This window comes from Panthera uncia, chromosome A2 (assembly GCF_023721935.1).
Source record: "Panthera uncia isolate 11264 chromosome A2, Puncia_PCG_1.0, whole genome shotgun sequence".
NCBI lineage: Eukaryota > Metazoa > Chordata > Mammalia > Carnivora > Felidae > Panthera > Panthera uncia.
The window spans coordinates 9,528,170-9,544,108 of NC_064816.1; the positions used below are offsets into that span (position 1 = coordinate 9,528,170).

General features: G+C 61.8%; 2 protein-coding genes across 4 annotated transcripts; both read right to left on the reverse strand.

The window, feature by feature from the left end:
* Nucleotides 1-244: 244 nt before the first annotated feature.
* Nucleotides 245-2,749, reverse strand: PTGER1 (prostaglandin E receptor 1). The gene is made up of 2 exons (XM_049640025.1): nt 1,174-2,749; nt 245-610 (listed from the first exon to the last, which is right to left on the reverse strand). Exons 1-2 carry the CDS (start codon nt 2,113-2,115, stop codon nt 338-340), a joined length of 1,215 nt encoding a protein of 404 aa, XP_049495982.1. The 5' UTR covers nt 2,116-2,749; the 3' UTR covers nt 245-337.
* A 2,698-nt stretch (nt 2,750-5,447) lies between these two features.
* GIPC1 (GIPC PDZ domain containing family member 1) lies at nt 5,448-15,802 on the reverse strand. 3 transcript variants are annotated; one of them, XM_049640028.1, is made up of 9 exons: nt 15,706-15,802; nt 13,431-13,521; nt 11,359-11,446; nt 8,858-9,179; nt 7,915-8,100; nt 7,635-7,815; nt 6,774-6,886; nt 6,379-6,460; nt 5,448-6,248 (listed from the first exon to the last, which is right to left on the reverse strand). In XM_049640028.1, exons 4-9 carry the CDS (start codon nt 9,143-9,145, stop codon nt 6,097-6,099), a joined length of 1,002 nt encoding a protein of 333 aa, XP_049495985.1. In that variant the 5' UTR covers nt 9,146-9,179; nt 11,359-11,446; nt 13,431-13,521; nt 15,706-15,802; the 3' UTR covers nt 5,448-6,096. The 3 variants fall into 3 exon arrangements, with proteins under 3 accessions (XP_049495985.1, XP_049495986.1, XP_049495987.1); XM_049640029.1 differs by having other exon boundaries at nt 13,431-13,554; XM_049640030.1 differs by lacking the exons at nt 11,359-11,446; nt 13,431-13,521; nt 15,706-15,802 and having other exon boundaries at nt 8,858-9,186.
* Nucleotides 15,803-15,939: the final 137 nt, after the last annotated feature.

The window sequence follows — 15,939 nt, forward strand, 5'->3', positions numbered from 1 at the left end:
GGCTGGATCGGCCAGCCGCTCTGCTCCAGACGGGAGCCTGGGCCCTCGGGCTGCGGCCGTGGCTTTCTGCGCATGCTCCGGCATCTGGCGTGTCTGGCCAGACTCCGCGTCTGGCGTGTCTGCGCCTCTGCCTGGCAAGTCCCAGAACTGCACACCCTGAAGGTTCATGTGGCGCCTCTGTCACCCCCGCGCGGTCACAGGGGCGCTGCAGCCCCGACCGGACACAGGCCCTGCGCACGTCCGCAACATGGCTTTATTCCCCCGAGGGCTCAGCGCTGCGGACCCACCTGGGCCCGGCCGGGATGGTCTGACTCAGCCGCTGGGGCTGTTTGCGCGCCTAGAGGTGGCTGAGGCTACTGTGCCTGGAGCTGCGCAGCGAGCTGGCCTCCCAGGCGCTCTTGGTTAGGCCCAGCCCCGCAGGGCTGCCCTTGGCGCCGGCCCTCGGGGGCAGGAGGCGAAGCAGTTGGCGCAGCACGGCCTGGCGCAGCAGGATGTACACCCAGGGGTCCAGGATCTGGTTCCACGAAGCGAGGCGCACAGCCAAAAACAGCGGCCGCTGCAGGGAGCCGGAGCCGGAGCCCCAGCCCCCGACAGCCAGCACCACTAACACCTGCGGGAGAAGCCGGTGTGAGCAGTGGGGCAGGTGTGAGAGAAGGGGGCTGGCCCAGGGTGGGGCTGGGATGGATGAAGCGTGGCTGGAAAGTAAGGGGGCTGTGAAGAGGAGCAGAGGCTCACCGGGAGGGTAAATGGGAGTCCTGGTGGGAAGGAGCTCCGGAAGGAGGGAGAAGGTGTGGCGGAAGCAAAGGCCTTCAGCGAGTGGCGGCTCGAGCAAAAAAAGGAGAGAAGTCCCAGGTATCCCGAAAGACAGGGGACCGAAGGGGGAGAGAAACGGGGTGGCGTGGTGACGGAAGGGGGCTGGGGAGGAGGCTCGAGTGGGTAGGGTGAACTGCAAAGACCCCAGGCAGGAGAAAGACAAGGGGACTGGGTGGAGGGGTGGGAGATGCGAGGGAGGGACCAAAGGGCGGGCTGCGTGACAGGTGGAGCCTCGAGGGGGTGGGACCGCGGTTGGAGAACGCAGAGAGAACCCAGGGATCCTAGGAGGGAAAAGGGTGGGAGGGATGGGGGGGAGGGGACAGGAAGGAGCCCGGCCGGAGGGGCGTGTGCGCCCCTCACCAGCAGCGGGCTCCAGCAGATGCACGACACCGCCATGATGCCCACGAGCTGGCCCACCATCTCCACATCGTGAGCGCGGGCTCTGCGCGCCGAGCCGCGGCCCGGGGAGCCGCCGGCGGCCGAAGCTACGGACGAGGCGGACGAGGCGGAGGCCGAGCGGGGCGCGCGCGCCCCCCAGCGACGGCGGCTGTCGGGGCCACTCGCCGGAGGACGCCGTCGAGAGCGGCGGCGCCAGCGGGCGCGCAGCAAGGCCAGGCCGCTGAGCGTGTTGCACACGAGCGCCGCGAGCAGAGCGGCCAGACCGAGGCCGGCGAAGAGGCCGGGGAGCAGCGCCTGGCGCCAGCCGCCCGCCGGGCCCAGGCCGATGAAGCACCACGTGCCCGGGTACTGCAGCTCGTAGCGGCCCACTCGCGCCAGCGGCAGCAGCGCCACCGCCAAAGCCACGGCGGCCAGCGCGGCCAGCGCCAGGCGCGCGCGGGCCGCCGAGACGCGCGCCGCGTGCAGGAGCGGCCGCGTGACGCCCACGCAGCGCTCCACGGCCATGCCGCAGCCCAGCAGCAGCGGGCACAGGCCGAAGAACACCATGCAGCCGCCCAGGAAGTGGCAGGCGCCGCCGGCCGGCGAGCGGCCCGCCGCGTACAGGCGCAGCACCAGGGCTCCGGGGATGACGTGGCCCGCCAGGTCGGTGGCCAGAAGGCTGGCGACGAACAGCAGGAAGGTGGCAGCCGAGCGGCGGCGCCGCAGGCGGCCCGCGGCCTGCGCCAGCAGCGCCAGCGCCAGCACGTTGGACACGGCGCCCAGCGTCATGGAGAAGATGGGCAGCGCCGGCGAGGCGCCCGCCCGTCCGGCCGGCGGCCCGGCCGACGCGTTGGGGGCCCCGGGCTCCGCACACACGGTCGCCTCGCCTGCCAGGCTCAGGTTGAGGGGCCCGCAGAGACTCATGTCAGGTGCCGGGGGTGGGGCTGGGGAGAGGAGAGGAGGGCACGGTGAGGCCGGCCGGGAGCGCAACGGCCGTCGTCAAGCTGAGCCTGGCGGGTGGCTCCACCTCAGATCGTCGGGACCCATTTGAGGCCACTGGCATTGTCCCGTCGACTCGCTGCCCGTGGCAACTCCAGGTGACCACGACTGCCCCATTCCTGACCCTTTCTCCTCCTCTGCCCCATCAGCCCGTCTCTTGCTCCCCGCCTGCTCTGTCCACCCCGGTTCCTCCGGCTCCAGCCTTCCTCCGGGTCCGGGTCCCCACCTCTGGGCCTCACAGATCCACCCCTGGCACCCACCTCCCGTTTTTACGCCACGGCCAATTCCTGGCCTCTGGCTCTGTCCGATGCCCACTGACCCATTTCTGACCCCAGGGCCCCACCTGCCCTCACTGCCCTTTCCTGACGATCAGATCACCAGGTCACCTTTGGTCCAGTCCCACGTTTGATGCTCACAGCCCCACCTCTGCCGCCAGGCGCACATCTCTCCCCACCGCGTTGTCCTTTTCCCCAAGGCCACGTCTCTGTCCCTACAGTCCCTGTCCCCCACACTGCAACCTCAGAGACCTGTTACTGGGTCACCCTGGCCCTACCCCCGACCACAGACGCCCGGATGCCCCACGGTGCCATTCCTGCCAGCTCCACGTCCCTGCCCCAAAGGCCTCAAGGCGGACCCAGCACCACCCATCCCTGGATGCCCTGGTGGTGAGGGCTGAGAGGGCAGAACGGCCTGCTGGCCAGGTGGGAAGGGCGGATGAACAGATGGTAAGACGGACAGGGACAGACCGATGGGGCTGAGAGTCAAGAACATGGGACAGAGAGACTGAGGTAGCCACGGCCCCATCCTTCCAAGCCCCCCTCCCCCACCAGGGACACTCTTGTCCCCCTTTTCTTACCCACTCAGCTTGGGGCTCCAGGCCCCCATAGCCTGCTGCCGGCTGCACCCGCCGCCCCAGAGCTCTGCGCACCAGAGCTCTCCGGCAAGCAGGCAGGAAGGCAGGCCGCTCCCTCTCCCTCCCTCCTAGGGCGGCTCCTCAGCTCCTGGCCTCCTCCCGCTGCCCGCTCCGGCCTCCAGGGGCCTCTCCGACCACCCCATCTCCCCAGCTCAGCCATCCCATCTCGTGCCCGCAGGAAGCCTGGGGTGACAGTGACCTCTCTCTCTGCTCCTGGCAACGGGCAGCGGCCACTCAGAACCCCAGCTGCCCCACCAGGAAGGGGGCTCCCGGGGAGCTGGCCTGGTCCCCCATGACTCCCTCCCCCTGGCAGGGCGGGAATAGCCCTCTCCACCCTCCCCACCCCTCCGCCCCCAGGCGCAGGCCTTTTGCCTGCCTCATTAATAAAGTGGATAAAATCTAAACACTGGAAAATGTGAGCATCGCCCAGGGCGGGCTGGGGCGGCTGCAGGGGGTGCCACTGCCTCCGTGGAGACGGCCAGGTTGTGGGGGCTAGCCCTGCTGGGAGGCAGCAACACCCTCCTGTCCTGCCAAAGCCTTCATGGATGCTGGGGCGGTGGTGGTGGTGGGGGTGGGGGTGGCGGTGGGGGTGGCGGTGGCGGGCAATGCCTCGGGCAGACCAGCTTGGGTCAGGCCCAGCCTGGCCTGGAGACCCGCCCACTATTTACACAGGGGCTTAAAGCCCAAGCCAGGGCCAGCGGCCAGTCACGGGAGGGGAAGTGGGGGAGGCTGAAGGCGGGCTGGGGAACCAAGACGCCTGGTGACCAGGGGACCATCTCCTGGGACTCAGAAGTCCCAAGCCACCTGTGGACACATGACGGCGACCTCCCCTCCCGCCCTGACAAGCAGGGGACACACACACACACACACACACACACACAGTCTCCCATCCTAAAACAACACAATCATATCCCTTAACACCCTGAGATCAGATACTGTCAACTCTGTCCCCAGCACAGCAGCAGCCACGTTCCTCAAAGCCTTGGGGTCACCTGTCGTCCTACCCGTGAACTCACTGAGACGGTGTCACCCCCAGAGATGCCCCGACAGTCACTGGCTCAGACTTCTCCCAACGCGCTGAAACGCAGGCCCCTTAGCGCTGCGGGACCCAGTCTCAGCACTGAGACAGCCACGGTCTGTATCACCCGGAGACACCCCCTCACAGTCCGAGACAGGCCCACAGGTACACTGCACGCACCCAAGACACAATGGGTTGCACCTCCTGGACATCCTGGGATCTGGCTGGTCAACACCTACCCCGCAAACAGAAAAGCGCAGGGACACCCTCGCTCGCGGCCTCGGCCGTGTCGAGACGCGCCTCCTCGGCCGCCCTCCACACAGAGGTGCCGCCAGTTACACCCAGACACCTGGGAACACGGAGACAGTCACGTTCTTCCCTCAGCAGAGCCACAGACGGCCAACTCCCCGAGAGACACAGTCGTACTCTCGAAACACGGAGGCGCGACCCGAGCTGTTTACCAGCAGGGACACAGGGGGCACCCGTGGGTGCTGGGAGCCCAACATCAGCTGTCTCCGTCCCACCCCAAGAACACAACTGCGGGCCGCGCGCACACCCCAGGCCCAGCCGGTCCTCCCAGCTGCCCTTTCCTGGGCAGGCCCCTCACCCTCTTGTTGGAAATAGGGATGGAAGAGGGGAGCGGGCTGAGCTCACACATTCCTGCCGGGACCTCTGGCCTGGCCCCCCTTGCTTCAATTCCTGCCCTTCCCTCCAGGTCTGGCCGGGGTCCCACCCCCCTTCCTTGATCCCCACTCAAATCCTTGAGGATGAAGTGGGTTGTCAAAACAAGCACGCGGGGTTTATGTCCAGTGCGCGCCGTGGACGCCAGCGGACCCCACACGTCCAGAGCGGGCAGGAGTGGGGGCTCCGTCATGACTGCTCCCCTCGGTCTTGGGGGGCAGGGCTCCTGCCCACAGCATTTGCCCTGGCAGGCCTCCACCTTGGGCCCGCCGTCTTTCTTTTCCCAAGCCAGGCTTCCACACCCCTCCGGGCCCTGGTGCTCCCCACGGCCCCGGGCCGGGACGGGCTGTAGCCCACAGTCTTGCGCCCACGGTTCGCCTCAGGCTTGAGGTGGCGGGAGCTTCGTTCAAGAGGGAGCAAGACTTGAACCCCAGTAGGCCGAGAAGCTCCGGCCTTTGACAGGAAGCCTGGTGGCCCACGGCCAGAAACCTCGTCAGGCAGAACGGGTGTGGGGGGCGGGGGGAGGGTGGCCCAGGCAGGCTCCTAATTCAATTTGGAGCCTGAAGGGGATGGATTTCAGCTGCTACATTCTTTCCCAGCCCTGGCTCACCCCCTTCTCCCACCCTGAAGCCGCCACACAGGTCCAACGGCAGATAGATTCTTTATGTTCAAGACAGCAAATTCAGATACAAAAGCCCACCGCCATCCTCCCTCCTGCCCCTTCTGTCCGGGGCTGGGCTGAGGGAGACACAGGGGGCAGGGGAAGGAGGGAGGTTGGGGGGGTTCACAGCAGACTAGTATTTCAAATGCAGAGGTAACAGACTCCACAGCGAGGGGGTTCCTCTGGTGGGGGGGGGGCGCGGAGGGGGAGGGCGTTATTGCATTTGCTGAGGGGGGATGCCCCCCTTCTGCATTCCCTGCAGCAGGAAACTAGGGAGGTCACGACCCCCAAAACAGGCCCCAGGGAGACAGAGGGACCAGTTTGGCAGCTGATGCGGAAAGTGTTGGGGGCGGGGGTGGACGCCCAATCTGGCTGGTCCCTCCCCGCGCCCGGCCCGGCTGAGGTAGGTGGGGAACAGGGCAAGGGGGGACCGGGGACCCCACCCAGGGCGGGAGCTGGGGAGGGGTGGTACCGATTGGAGTAGGGCAGGGGCCTGGCCCCACCTCCACTCTGCATCATCCTCGGGCTGCTGAGCCAGGTCCTAGCCGGATGCTGGGGTCCAGGCCACGGTGTCCCTCCCATAGGGGGCTCCCACCAAGCGGAGCCAGGTCACTGAGAGGTCTGGAGGGAGGCCTAGAAGCGGCCGACCTTGGCATCCCCAATGGCACCCCAGACGTCAAAGACAAACTCATCAGGGAAGGCAAAGTCACCAAGCCGTTCGTCCAGGGCCTCCGCCAGCTCATCTGGGTTCCTCTTGTCCTTTCCGAGCTCCACCATGGTGGCCGCTGGACAAGGGTAGGGGGCGGAACGGAAGCGCAGATGGCAGAGGTACTTAGGAGACACCCAGCCCCGCAGGACCTAGAAGCCCCTCCCCCAAACTCGCACCCATCTCCAGATCCAGGTGTCCCCACTCACCCAACTCCGTGTCCCGGATGCCCATGTAACTCTCCAGAAGGTCATCTACCTTCTCAATGGCCTTCTCCTCAAAGGCTGAGGGCTGGGGGGTGGGTAGAAGGAGGGACAGCGACACCACAGTGATGTGAGTACGTTTGCCGTCGTACTTACTGAGTGCCGCACGATCTTTTCACCACTTCCCGTGTATTAAGCCACAGCTCATCCTCACCACAACCCTGGGTGTTATCGTCCCATTTTACACACAAGGAAACTGAGGCCCACTTGCCCAGCAGAGGTCCCAGAGCTGGGATGTGGCAGAGGTAGCATCTAGTGCTCCGAGGTCCTCAGCTAACAAAGGGTGCGGCCACCTATGGGTGCGCGGGGAAGGAGGGAGCGGGCTGGGCTACAGCACTCACCACATCCTCTACTGTGGCGGGGCCGCGGGATCTGAGCCGGAGGGTCCCTCGGCCAGTGCCCAGCTGGGGGCCAGAGCCAGGGCGGCCACCCCCTGAGCGTACGCTGATCATGTCTGTGGGAGGCAGGCGAGGGGTGAGTGAGGGTCGGGGAAGCCCAATTCCAGCATGCCCTGGGCGGGACCCCAGGCATCCTGGCCTCAGTTACCCTCTTCTACCTTCTCGAAGCTTCTGCAGGCTCTGGGGAGATGGGGCCTGAGGTGACCCCAGGAGGGCAGGACTCCCGACTCAGGCTTGGCATGGACTGGGGAAGGACAGCCAGGGGCTGAGAATGGAAAAGGCTGGAGGGGAGACAGAAGGGGGCCCCGTTCCCAGGGCAAGAGGGACAGGAAGGGGGTGGGGCCTGGGTCGTGAGCTGCTCTCCCCAAGGCCAAGGAGATATAGCTGCTGGGCCAAGGACCAGCCCTGTCTGCCGGGGGAAGCTTTTGAGAGTCCCCCACCCCCAACCTCGGGGGCCTCAGGCCCATTCCAGAGAGTTAGTGAGGCCAGACGGAAAAGAGGGGGTACTGGCACAGGGCAGCCAACCCTGGCCTCTCCAGGCTGGGGGGGCTCGCCAGGGTTGGGGGCGCTTGGCTGGGCTAATGGTTCCGGGAAGCTGGGTGCGGGGGCAACTTCCTCCTTGCTCTGGCCCTCCGGGGCTGGGCAGACAGCCAGCACCCCTCCCCAGGGCAGGGCGGGGCTACCCCTCCATTCCGCCGCAGCTGGCTGGGTAGCTGGCGCCACCTGCTGGTGGCTCCCTGCCACTGTAGCCTGAACCCAAGAGAATAGGGCGACGACAGGAGTTCCGGGGGGCAGCCCCCTCACCAAAAGCTTTACGGGGCTCTGTGAGCTTCAGCGTGAAGGTGCGGCCTCGGGGTAACTCCTTGAGCAGACGGGCCACCTCGTAGTGGCGGCAGCCCAGCAGGCTCTGCCCGTTGATGGCCTCAATCATGTCCCCCACGCTGATGAGCTGGATGTGGTCGATCACGCTTCCCTCCTTAATGCGCTGTGGGGAAAGGAGCCGTGAGTCCCCTTGGCTCGGCCCTTGGGTCCTACGGCCAATCTTTACCCTTAGGACCCGGGTGTCCCCATCCGCCCCGGGCACCTTGATGAAGGCATAGCCGGCCCCGTTGTCGGTAATGGTGAGTCCCAGCGCCTCCTCAGACTTGAACACCTCTACCTCCTTGCGCTGCCCCTTGATGTGGGCGAAGATGAAGTCCTCCAGCCCGATCTGGCCCCCCAAGAGTTTGTCCATGTCCACTTTGTGGGTGTTGAGGGTACAGAACATCACCTGCATGGGGGGAGACACTCAACCCTCACCTTCATCCCTCGCCCTTTGCTAACCACAACCCGGGGGGATAAAGGGAGCTGGGAAAGGGCTGGGGGTCCCCACCCCGGGGCCTGACCACCCCCAGACTGGCCTCCACTGGGATGCAGCTCTTCTAGAGCCGGGATTTCCGTCCTAGCAAAAACTCTCTGCTGGTTCCAGGGCACAGAGCCTGGCACACAGTGGGTGCTCAGTAAAGGGCTTGTGGAATGAATGAAGGGGCACAGAATACCCACCACCCCTACTGAGACCCCTGCATCTACTTCCTGCTCAGTCCTACTGCGGCCCTTCTTGTGCCCCTGCCTTCAGCCCCCCAAGTCCTTGGGGTCAGGCCTCCCAATGCATCCCACAGAAACGAACCTCACATCTGACCGCCAGACCCCATAATCAACTGGGGCACAAGCCTCCCGATGCATCATGGGAAGGTAGCATCCAGCCCTGGCCATCCATCTCCGCAGTCCACTGGGGCACAGGCCTCCCAATGCTTAATGGGAACTCAGCACCCAGCCCTACTCTCCAGTTCCCCACAGTTTGCTGGGGTGCAGGCACCCTAATGACTGATGGGAACTCAGCACCCAGTGTGACCCCACCAGTTCCTCCAGTAGGGAGCTGGTGTCGGCGTATGCACCTTCAGCAACTGAGCCGTGGCTCATGGACAGGACGCACGCCCAGGCCTCAGCCCGCCGTCAGGGACCCTGGTGCCCGGCTCCCCGGTGGGTACCTCGGCAGCCGGCAGCCGGAAGGCCTCGGCGATCTTGCCATACAGCTCCTTGACGTTGGTGAAACCCTCGATGCGGCCAGTGGGACTGCCGTGGGCCAGCTGGGTGTGGAACACGAGGCGGGGCCGCAGGGCGGGGGGAGGCGGGGGCAACCCCATTTGGGGCCCCCCCGCCCCACCCCCACCCAGGGGCCCCGGCTCCCCCACGCCCAGCCCCCCACGGCCTGGCTCGGCCTCCTCATTCTCCACCAGAGGCGGCGCCTTTTTCCGCCGCCCCAGTCCCAGCGGCATGAGCGGTGAGAAGCAGGGGGCACACTCAGGAGACCTGCAGGGCGGGAAAGCGGGCTCAGGGCCTGGGCGGTGGCCTCGGGCCGCCTCTCCCCCACTAGGAGCACACTGCTGACCCGATGAACAGACTGGCCTCGGTTCAAAACCCACTCCCAGCGTTTATGTACTGGTACAGAAGTAACCGCAGCAGCTATAACACCTACTACGACCCCGTGCAAAGTGCTCTGTGACCTTACTTAATCCTCACACGACGTCGTGATATGGGGACAATATTTTGCTACGGATACGCCCACTTAACGAGAAGGTGGAGGCTCAGAGCGGTTACGTTTCTCTTCATTCTTCTAGGTGTTTATTCATTACTATTTTTTTAAAGTAGGTTTCACGCCCAGTGCGGAGCCCAACACGGGGCTTGAGCCCACGACCCTGAGATCAAGACCTGAGCTGAAATCAAGAGGCAGATGCTTCACTGACTGAGCCACCCAGGTGCCTCCAGTGTCCCCTCCTTTTTCTACTGGTTGCAGCCACTAGTGCTGTGCACAAAAAGTTTCCGACTCTCCCTTCAAAGCACACAGCCAGGTGACATTTACTGACCTCCCTGTGACTGGGCAGGAGTATGACTAGTTCTGGCCAATGAGCTGTGAGAGGAGGGGACACATGGCATTTCTGGGCTGAAGCATTTCAGTACTAGATCAAGAGCTTCCGGGGGTCTGCGTCTCCCAGGCAGGGTGACCTGACACATTTGTCCAGGTGGCAGCGCCATCAGCCTGGCCCCGAGTGACAACGGACTACGACGAATGGAACCCCCTACTGAGCTGCAATGGAGACGTAGCAGGACTAAAAAATAAACCTTTGTGGAATTCAGCCACTAACATTTTGGAGGTTGTCGGTTACTGTAGCAAAACTTGTCCTGATACACTTTCTTTCTTTCTCCTACTGCTATTCTCTCAGTTTCTCTCTCCCACCCTCCTTTCAAATAAGTATCTTTCGCATACTTACTATATGCCATGCACCATTTTAGATACTGCCTTCAGTAAGATGAGCAAGGTCCCTGACTAGGGGCACTGTATGCAGTTCCACAGGTTGTTCACTGTGCAAAAGCACCAGACCAAGGTGGCGAGTGGGACTGAAACTCAGCCTCTGCTCTGGCTCGTCGAGCTACATGCCAAGCTGATGTGTTTGCTGGGAGGAAGGCCTGCCTCTTTCTAACTCTCTCCTGGGTGCCACATACGCCAGCTGGGGTTCTGTTCACGCTTTTCCGAAGCATACAGTCCAGAGGAAATGCGCAGTGAGCAAGCCAATGTGTAAAAGCCTAGTATAATTTCTAAGGGTGCTATGAAGACAGTAAAACAAGACAAGTGCTTCTACCGACAAAATCAAGGAGGGCCTCTCTGAGCAGGTGAAGCTGAACTTGAGACTCGAATGACAGGAAGAAGCCTCCATACAACGATGTGAGGCAAGACAGCTCCAGGCAGAGGGAACCGCCAGTGCAAAGGCCCTGAGATGGGGACACGCTTGGCATGTGTTTGAGGGACAGCAAGTGGGCCTGCACGGTTGGAACAGAGTGGTGAGGGGGACAGCAGGAGGAGGTGAGGGCAGGGAGGGATAGGGCAGAGCGGGCAGGGCCTTGAAGGGCCCAAGCAGGACTTAGGCTTTCGCTCTGAGTGAGGGGGCAGCCGCGGGAGGGCTCTGAGCAGACTCGCGGACTCTGCTCACAGAGCAGCAAGGGGCCAGTGTAACTGGAACAGAGAGAGCGATGCGTGGAGAGGGGGGGTTAAAGAAGTCCTGGGCGTAGGAGGGGTCGACCGTGCCGGCTTCCCAGAATGGGAAGGAGGTCAGGTTTCATTTTCAAGCCACGCGCCCTAAGCCACAGAAGCCACCCTAAGCCACAGAAGCCGGCAGCACTCTCAGGTCTGTCTGCCCCCCACGTGCTAGGCCACTCACTCTCCCTGGGCCTCGGATGCCTGTTCTGCAGACGGGGACACTCACCTGGCCAGGCTGTGCTGAGGATCACATCATGCCAAACGATATTCTTCTGTGTAAAGGGGACTTCCCGCTCCCTCCCTTCAACTCTCCTCTTCCAGGGAGCCCTCCCAGATTCCGCCAAGCCCAGTGCGCTGCACTCACACTCACGCATCCGTTCATTTGCTCCCGCATTCATTCGTCTGCTCTCCACGGCCTCCTCTAGGGACACCGGGTCCAGCCCCATCATCTCTCACCTACACTAGTGCGGTTGCCTCCTCCGAGTCTCCCGGCTTCTGCCCTCACCCTCCACGGTCTCCAGTCAACACGGCAGCCAGAATGATCCTGTGAAACACAAGTCCCGTCTCACCTCTGTCCTCTGCTTCGACCCCTCCCGGGGCTCCCACCTCATTCAGAGTAAAAGTCACCATCCTCCCCTCTACCCACATGCCCCAAAAGACCTGCCCCCATCGCCTCCCTGCCCCCACCTTCTCCCGCTCTCCCCCTTGCTCGGTCCTCCCAGGCACACGGGCCCGGTCCCTGCCCCTCTAACACACCAGGTACAATCGAGTGTCCCAGGTTTTGCACTTGACTGCGCCCTGTGGCATCCACACAGACACTGTCACACCTCTTTCAGGTGGGATGTAGATTTCATCCACTGTTCTCGTTCACTGTTTTGGGAAAGGGCAAGGCATTCTGTCTGCCTTGCTCATCCCATCCCTATATTCTTAGCACAGAAAACAGTGCCCGGGGGTGTAGTAGGTGCTCAGTACGCATTTGTCGAATGAATGCAGGGATGGATGAAGGAATGATCCTAATAGTCATTAGCCCACCAGTCCCCGTGCCTGGCTCTGTAGTCCCTGCCCTCGAGGGGGTACTGTCTCCCCAGCAAACACGCAAGCCCCACCTCTGTGATCTCAGCCCTCACTTCCCAGCATGGTGCTGGGTGCAGGGTAGGTGCTCCATCCGGCCACACAGACACGGAGCGTGTCTCCCTCACCTCTCATCGCAGTTTCGTTTTTACTCCCTTCGTCATCAGTGATGCCGAACAACTGTTAACACGCTCATGAACTGGTTGGATTTGTCCTGTTGCAAACTGCCTGTTTAAGTCTTTGCCCGCTTTTAAAAATTGCATTCAGGGGGCACCTGGGTGGCTCAGTCGGTTAAGCAGCCGACTTCGGCTCAGGTCATGATCTTGCCGTCTGTGAGTTCGAGCCCCGCTTCGGGCTCTGTGCTGACAGCTCGGAGCCTGGAGCCTGCTTCGGATTCTGTGTCTCCCTCTCTTTCTGCCCCTCCCCCATTCATGCTCTGTCTCTGTCTGTCTCAAAAGTAAATAAACGTTAAAAAAAATAATAATAAAACTGATACATTTAAAAAAAATTGCATTCAGTTTGTTTTTTATCATAATGCCTTTTTTCTTCTTGATTTGCGGGCACTCTTTAGACATTTCAAGTGACTGGTCTTTTTTTTTTCTTTAATGTTTTTTTTAATGTTTTTATTTATTTTTGAGAGACAGAGAGTGACAGAGCGCAAGCGGGGCAGGGGCAGGGAGAGAGGGAGACACGGAATCCGAAGCCGGCTCCAGGCTCTGAGCTGTCAGCGCAGAGCCCTACGCGGGGCTCGAACTCATGAACCGTGAGATCACGCCCTGAGCCCAAGTGGGACGCTTAACTGACCGAGCCACCCAGGCGCCCAAGAGACCAGCCTTTCATCGGTTATCCACCTCTCTATCTCCAGCACCCATCGCAGAAGGCGCTCACAGAACATTTGACAAAAAAGAAAATTCTGAATGAACCAAAACTTTTGCCTCGGGGTATGAAGGTATTTCATCACACTCAATGATGCTTAAACGAACAAAACCACCAGGAATCCTCATCATCCCCTCCCCTGGTTCTCCTGCTGCTGCTCCTCATACATTTTAGCAGGAGGCCGAGAACATGAGTCTGGAACCTGGCTTTTCCACTTACTAGCTGTGTGACCCTGGGCAAGTGTCTTAACTTCTCTGAGCTCCAAGGAAATCACGCATGTGGGCGCACAATAAGGGTTCCATAAAGGGTGATTTTTCCTACTGGTTCCATCTGTCCCATCATCTTTCAGTCAGTTGCTAAGATTCAAACTTCCCCCTTTTCCCAGGGCCCCCACATCCAGATCACCAGTTCCCAGCCTCCTCACTCTGCCTACGTTTGCTGCCCTGGTTCAGGCTAGTTTCCATGGCCTCACCTGTGAGGAGGGAATAGTGGTGGTGAAGAAAGTGAGTGATTAATGAAGTTGCCTTCCAGGCTACAAGAGGCAGGATGGCCTGGGTTCAGATCCCACCCCTGCCACTTACCAGCTGTGTGGCCGTGGGCAAGTCACTTCATGTGATGGGGCCTCAGTTTTCTCATCCGAAAAAATGGGCAGAATTCCTGTTTCTCAAGGTGCTTATGGGAGTCCAAAGAGATCACGCATACAACCTGATTAGCATTAACAAGCATTTTGCCTGACATTCAATTTAAGGAAACTGTTACTATGATTGTCATCATGATTATCGCCTCCTCCCCTGCCCTGCCCGGGAACATCCCAGTCCTCTCTGCCCGCCTGCCGAGGCCTATGCTAAGCCACCTCCTCCAGGCAGCCTCCCTGGCTTGCCCCAGCCTGTAGGAACCGCCCCTGTGGTCCAGACAGCTCAGGCCCATGAACTTAATTACACGTTGCCCTGGCAGAACTCTTGTCTTCCAGTCTTAGGCTGCTATTTAACTTCGTGTCTCTATTTTAAAATGTAAACCAGATCGCGTCACTACCCGGCTTCCAATTTTACAACAGGTTCCCACCTCACAGGAGAAAAGCTCTGAGCTCCTTAATATGAGCCACAGACCCCTGCGGAACTGCCACTGTGGCCTTATCCGGTGCCCCAGCCACACTATTCCAAGCTTGGTCTAGCCTCAGAGCCTTTGCCCTGGCCGTGCCCCCTGCCCGATCTTCCCATGGCTGCCTACTTTTTGTCATTCAGACCCTGTCTCTGAAGTCACCTCCTCCCAGAGCCCCACCCCCACCCCCGCCTTGCCCAACAGATTCTACCAAGCCACCCCCTCATATTTTATTCATAGCACTTTTATTCATAGCACGGAGCACTTCTCCCGTCTGCAGGGATCTTTATTTCCTTGTTAACTTGGTTGTGTCCACGAGAATGGCAGCTCCCACAGAGCTGGGAGTTTTGTCTTGTTCACTATTGTGTTCTCTGTCCCAACAACAGTGCCTGGCACATGGTAGGTGCTCAGTAAGTGTAGAATGAATGGATGTGCCTTATGCCCTCATCCCGCCTACTGAGCCCTCCTATCCTCGGAACATGCCTGCCGTGGAGTTGCTAACGGCCACCCCCTCCCCACGTTCCCAGTCTCCCCTCAAACCTGAACATAGGGATGGAGGAAAAGAGCGTCAGCTTGGGCGCCAAGCACATTGGCTGGAATCCCAGCATTCCCACCCTCTCTTCCCTGGGAAGGGCCTGAAACTTAGCAACGCCACAACCACGCAGAAGTGCAGTGGGGGCAGCAGGAAGCAGGGAAGGGGGTTCCTGGGGGCTGACATAAACTGGGGGAGGGGGGGGACACCACACCCAGCCTCCCCTTTCCAGTAGGATATTGCTTCGGAGAGGAGGAGGGAGGGGAGGCCTCTGATTCAGTCTTGAAAAACCGGCTCCCGGGTGTTTCCGGGAGAACGCGTACTGCCCAGGGCCTCAGCCCAGGCTTCCCAGAGGGGCCCAGGGGGCAAAGGACCCCCACCTGCAGGCCCCCTATGTCCCCCACAGACATCACTCTCTTCTTTGGACCTTGGTATTCAGACCTTGCCTTTCCAGCTCAGGGGAGGCAAAGTAGGGCTGATGTCTGGTGACCTCTTAGGGGGAAAGCAAAAACCGGCAGGTGTGGCCAGATGTGTATGGTTGGGGGCTGGGGATAGCAGCAAGCAGACAGGCCACGGAGCCATGTGGTCTAGTGGCTGAGACTCCAGATCTGGAATCTGCAGCAGGGGTTCGAGCTCCAGATCTGCCACTTACTAGCTAGCTGTGTCACCCTGGGCAAGTCACTCTACCTCCTGGGTCTGTTGCTTCACTTCTAAAAGAAGTAAGCGTGCCTTCCATGAGGTGTTTAGACCCACTGATACGCATGCTAAATGCCTGACATGGAAGCGTTCAGCAAGTGCCAGCCGGGGTGATTTTTTTCATTATTATTGTCGGGACCTCGGTCCTCCCCAGGTTCCTCTAGGCCCTGGAGGATGGGGACGAGGCCACCTCCAGGGAGATGCCCAGGCAGGGCTCAGAAATACCGACCCCGCGCCTCTCCCTGCCGGGAGGGGGATTGTCCAGAGGAGCGCAGGGGGCAGGGTGGCCTGTCGGCCCCGTTTGAGCGGCGGGAAGCGTCTGACCCTGCCCCCAGCGGAAAGACAGGCGCCCCTCTGGGAAGGGGCCTCGGGCATCCTGGCGCCCAACCTAGACTTCCAGCCATGTCCCTGGGGCCGGCCCCGCCCCGCTCGATCCGCCGGATCCCCGCGCGTCTGCGGCCCCGCAGGCCCGCGCTGGGGTCCCCGGAGCGGCCGCGCCGCGCCGCGCCCCGTCCGCGGGGGGCACTCACCTGCGCCGCCGCCGCCACCCTGCGCGCGCCCCGCTCGGCCCTCCGCAAACTCCGGGCCGGGCCTCTCCCGCAGCCGCGGCCAGGGGGACGGGGCCGGCGCCCGCGCCCCGCCAATCAGAAGCGGCCGTCCGACGCTCGTGGCCAATCCGCGCCGTGCCGCCCCGCCCCGGGTGGTTTCGACGGAAACATTCCAAAGGGATCCCTCCGCCTCGCCCGGCTCTTTCCGACCCACCC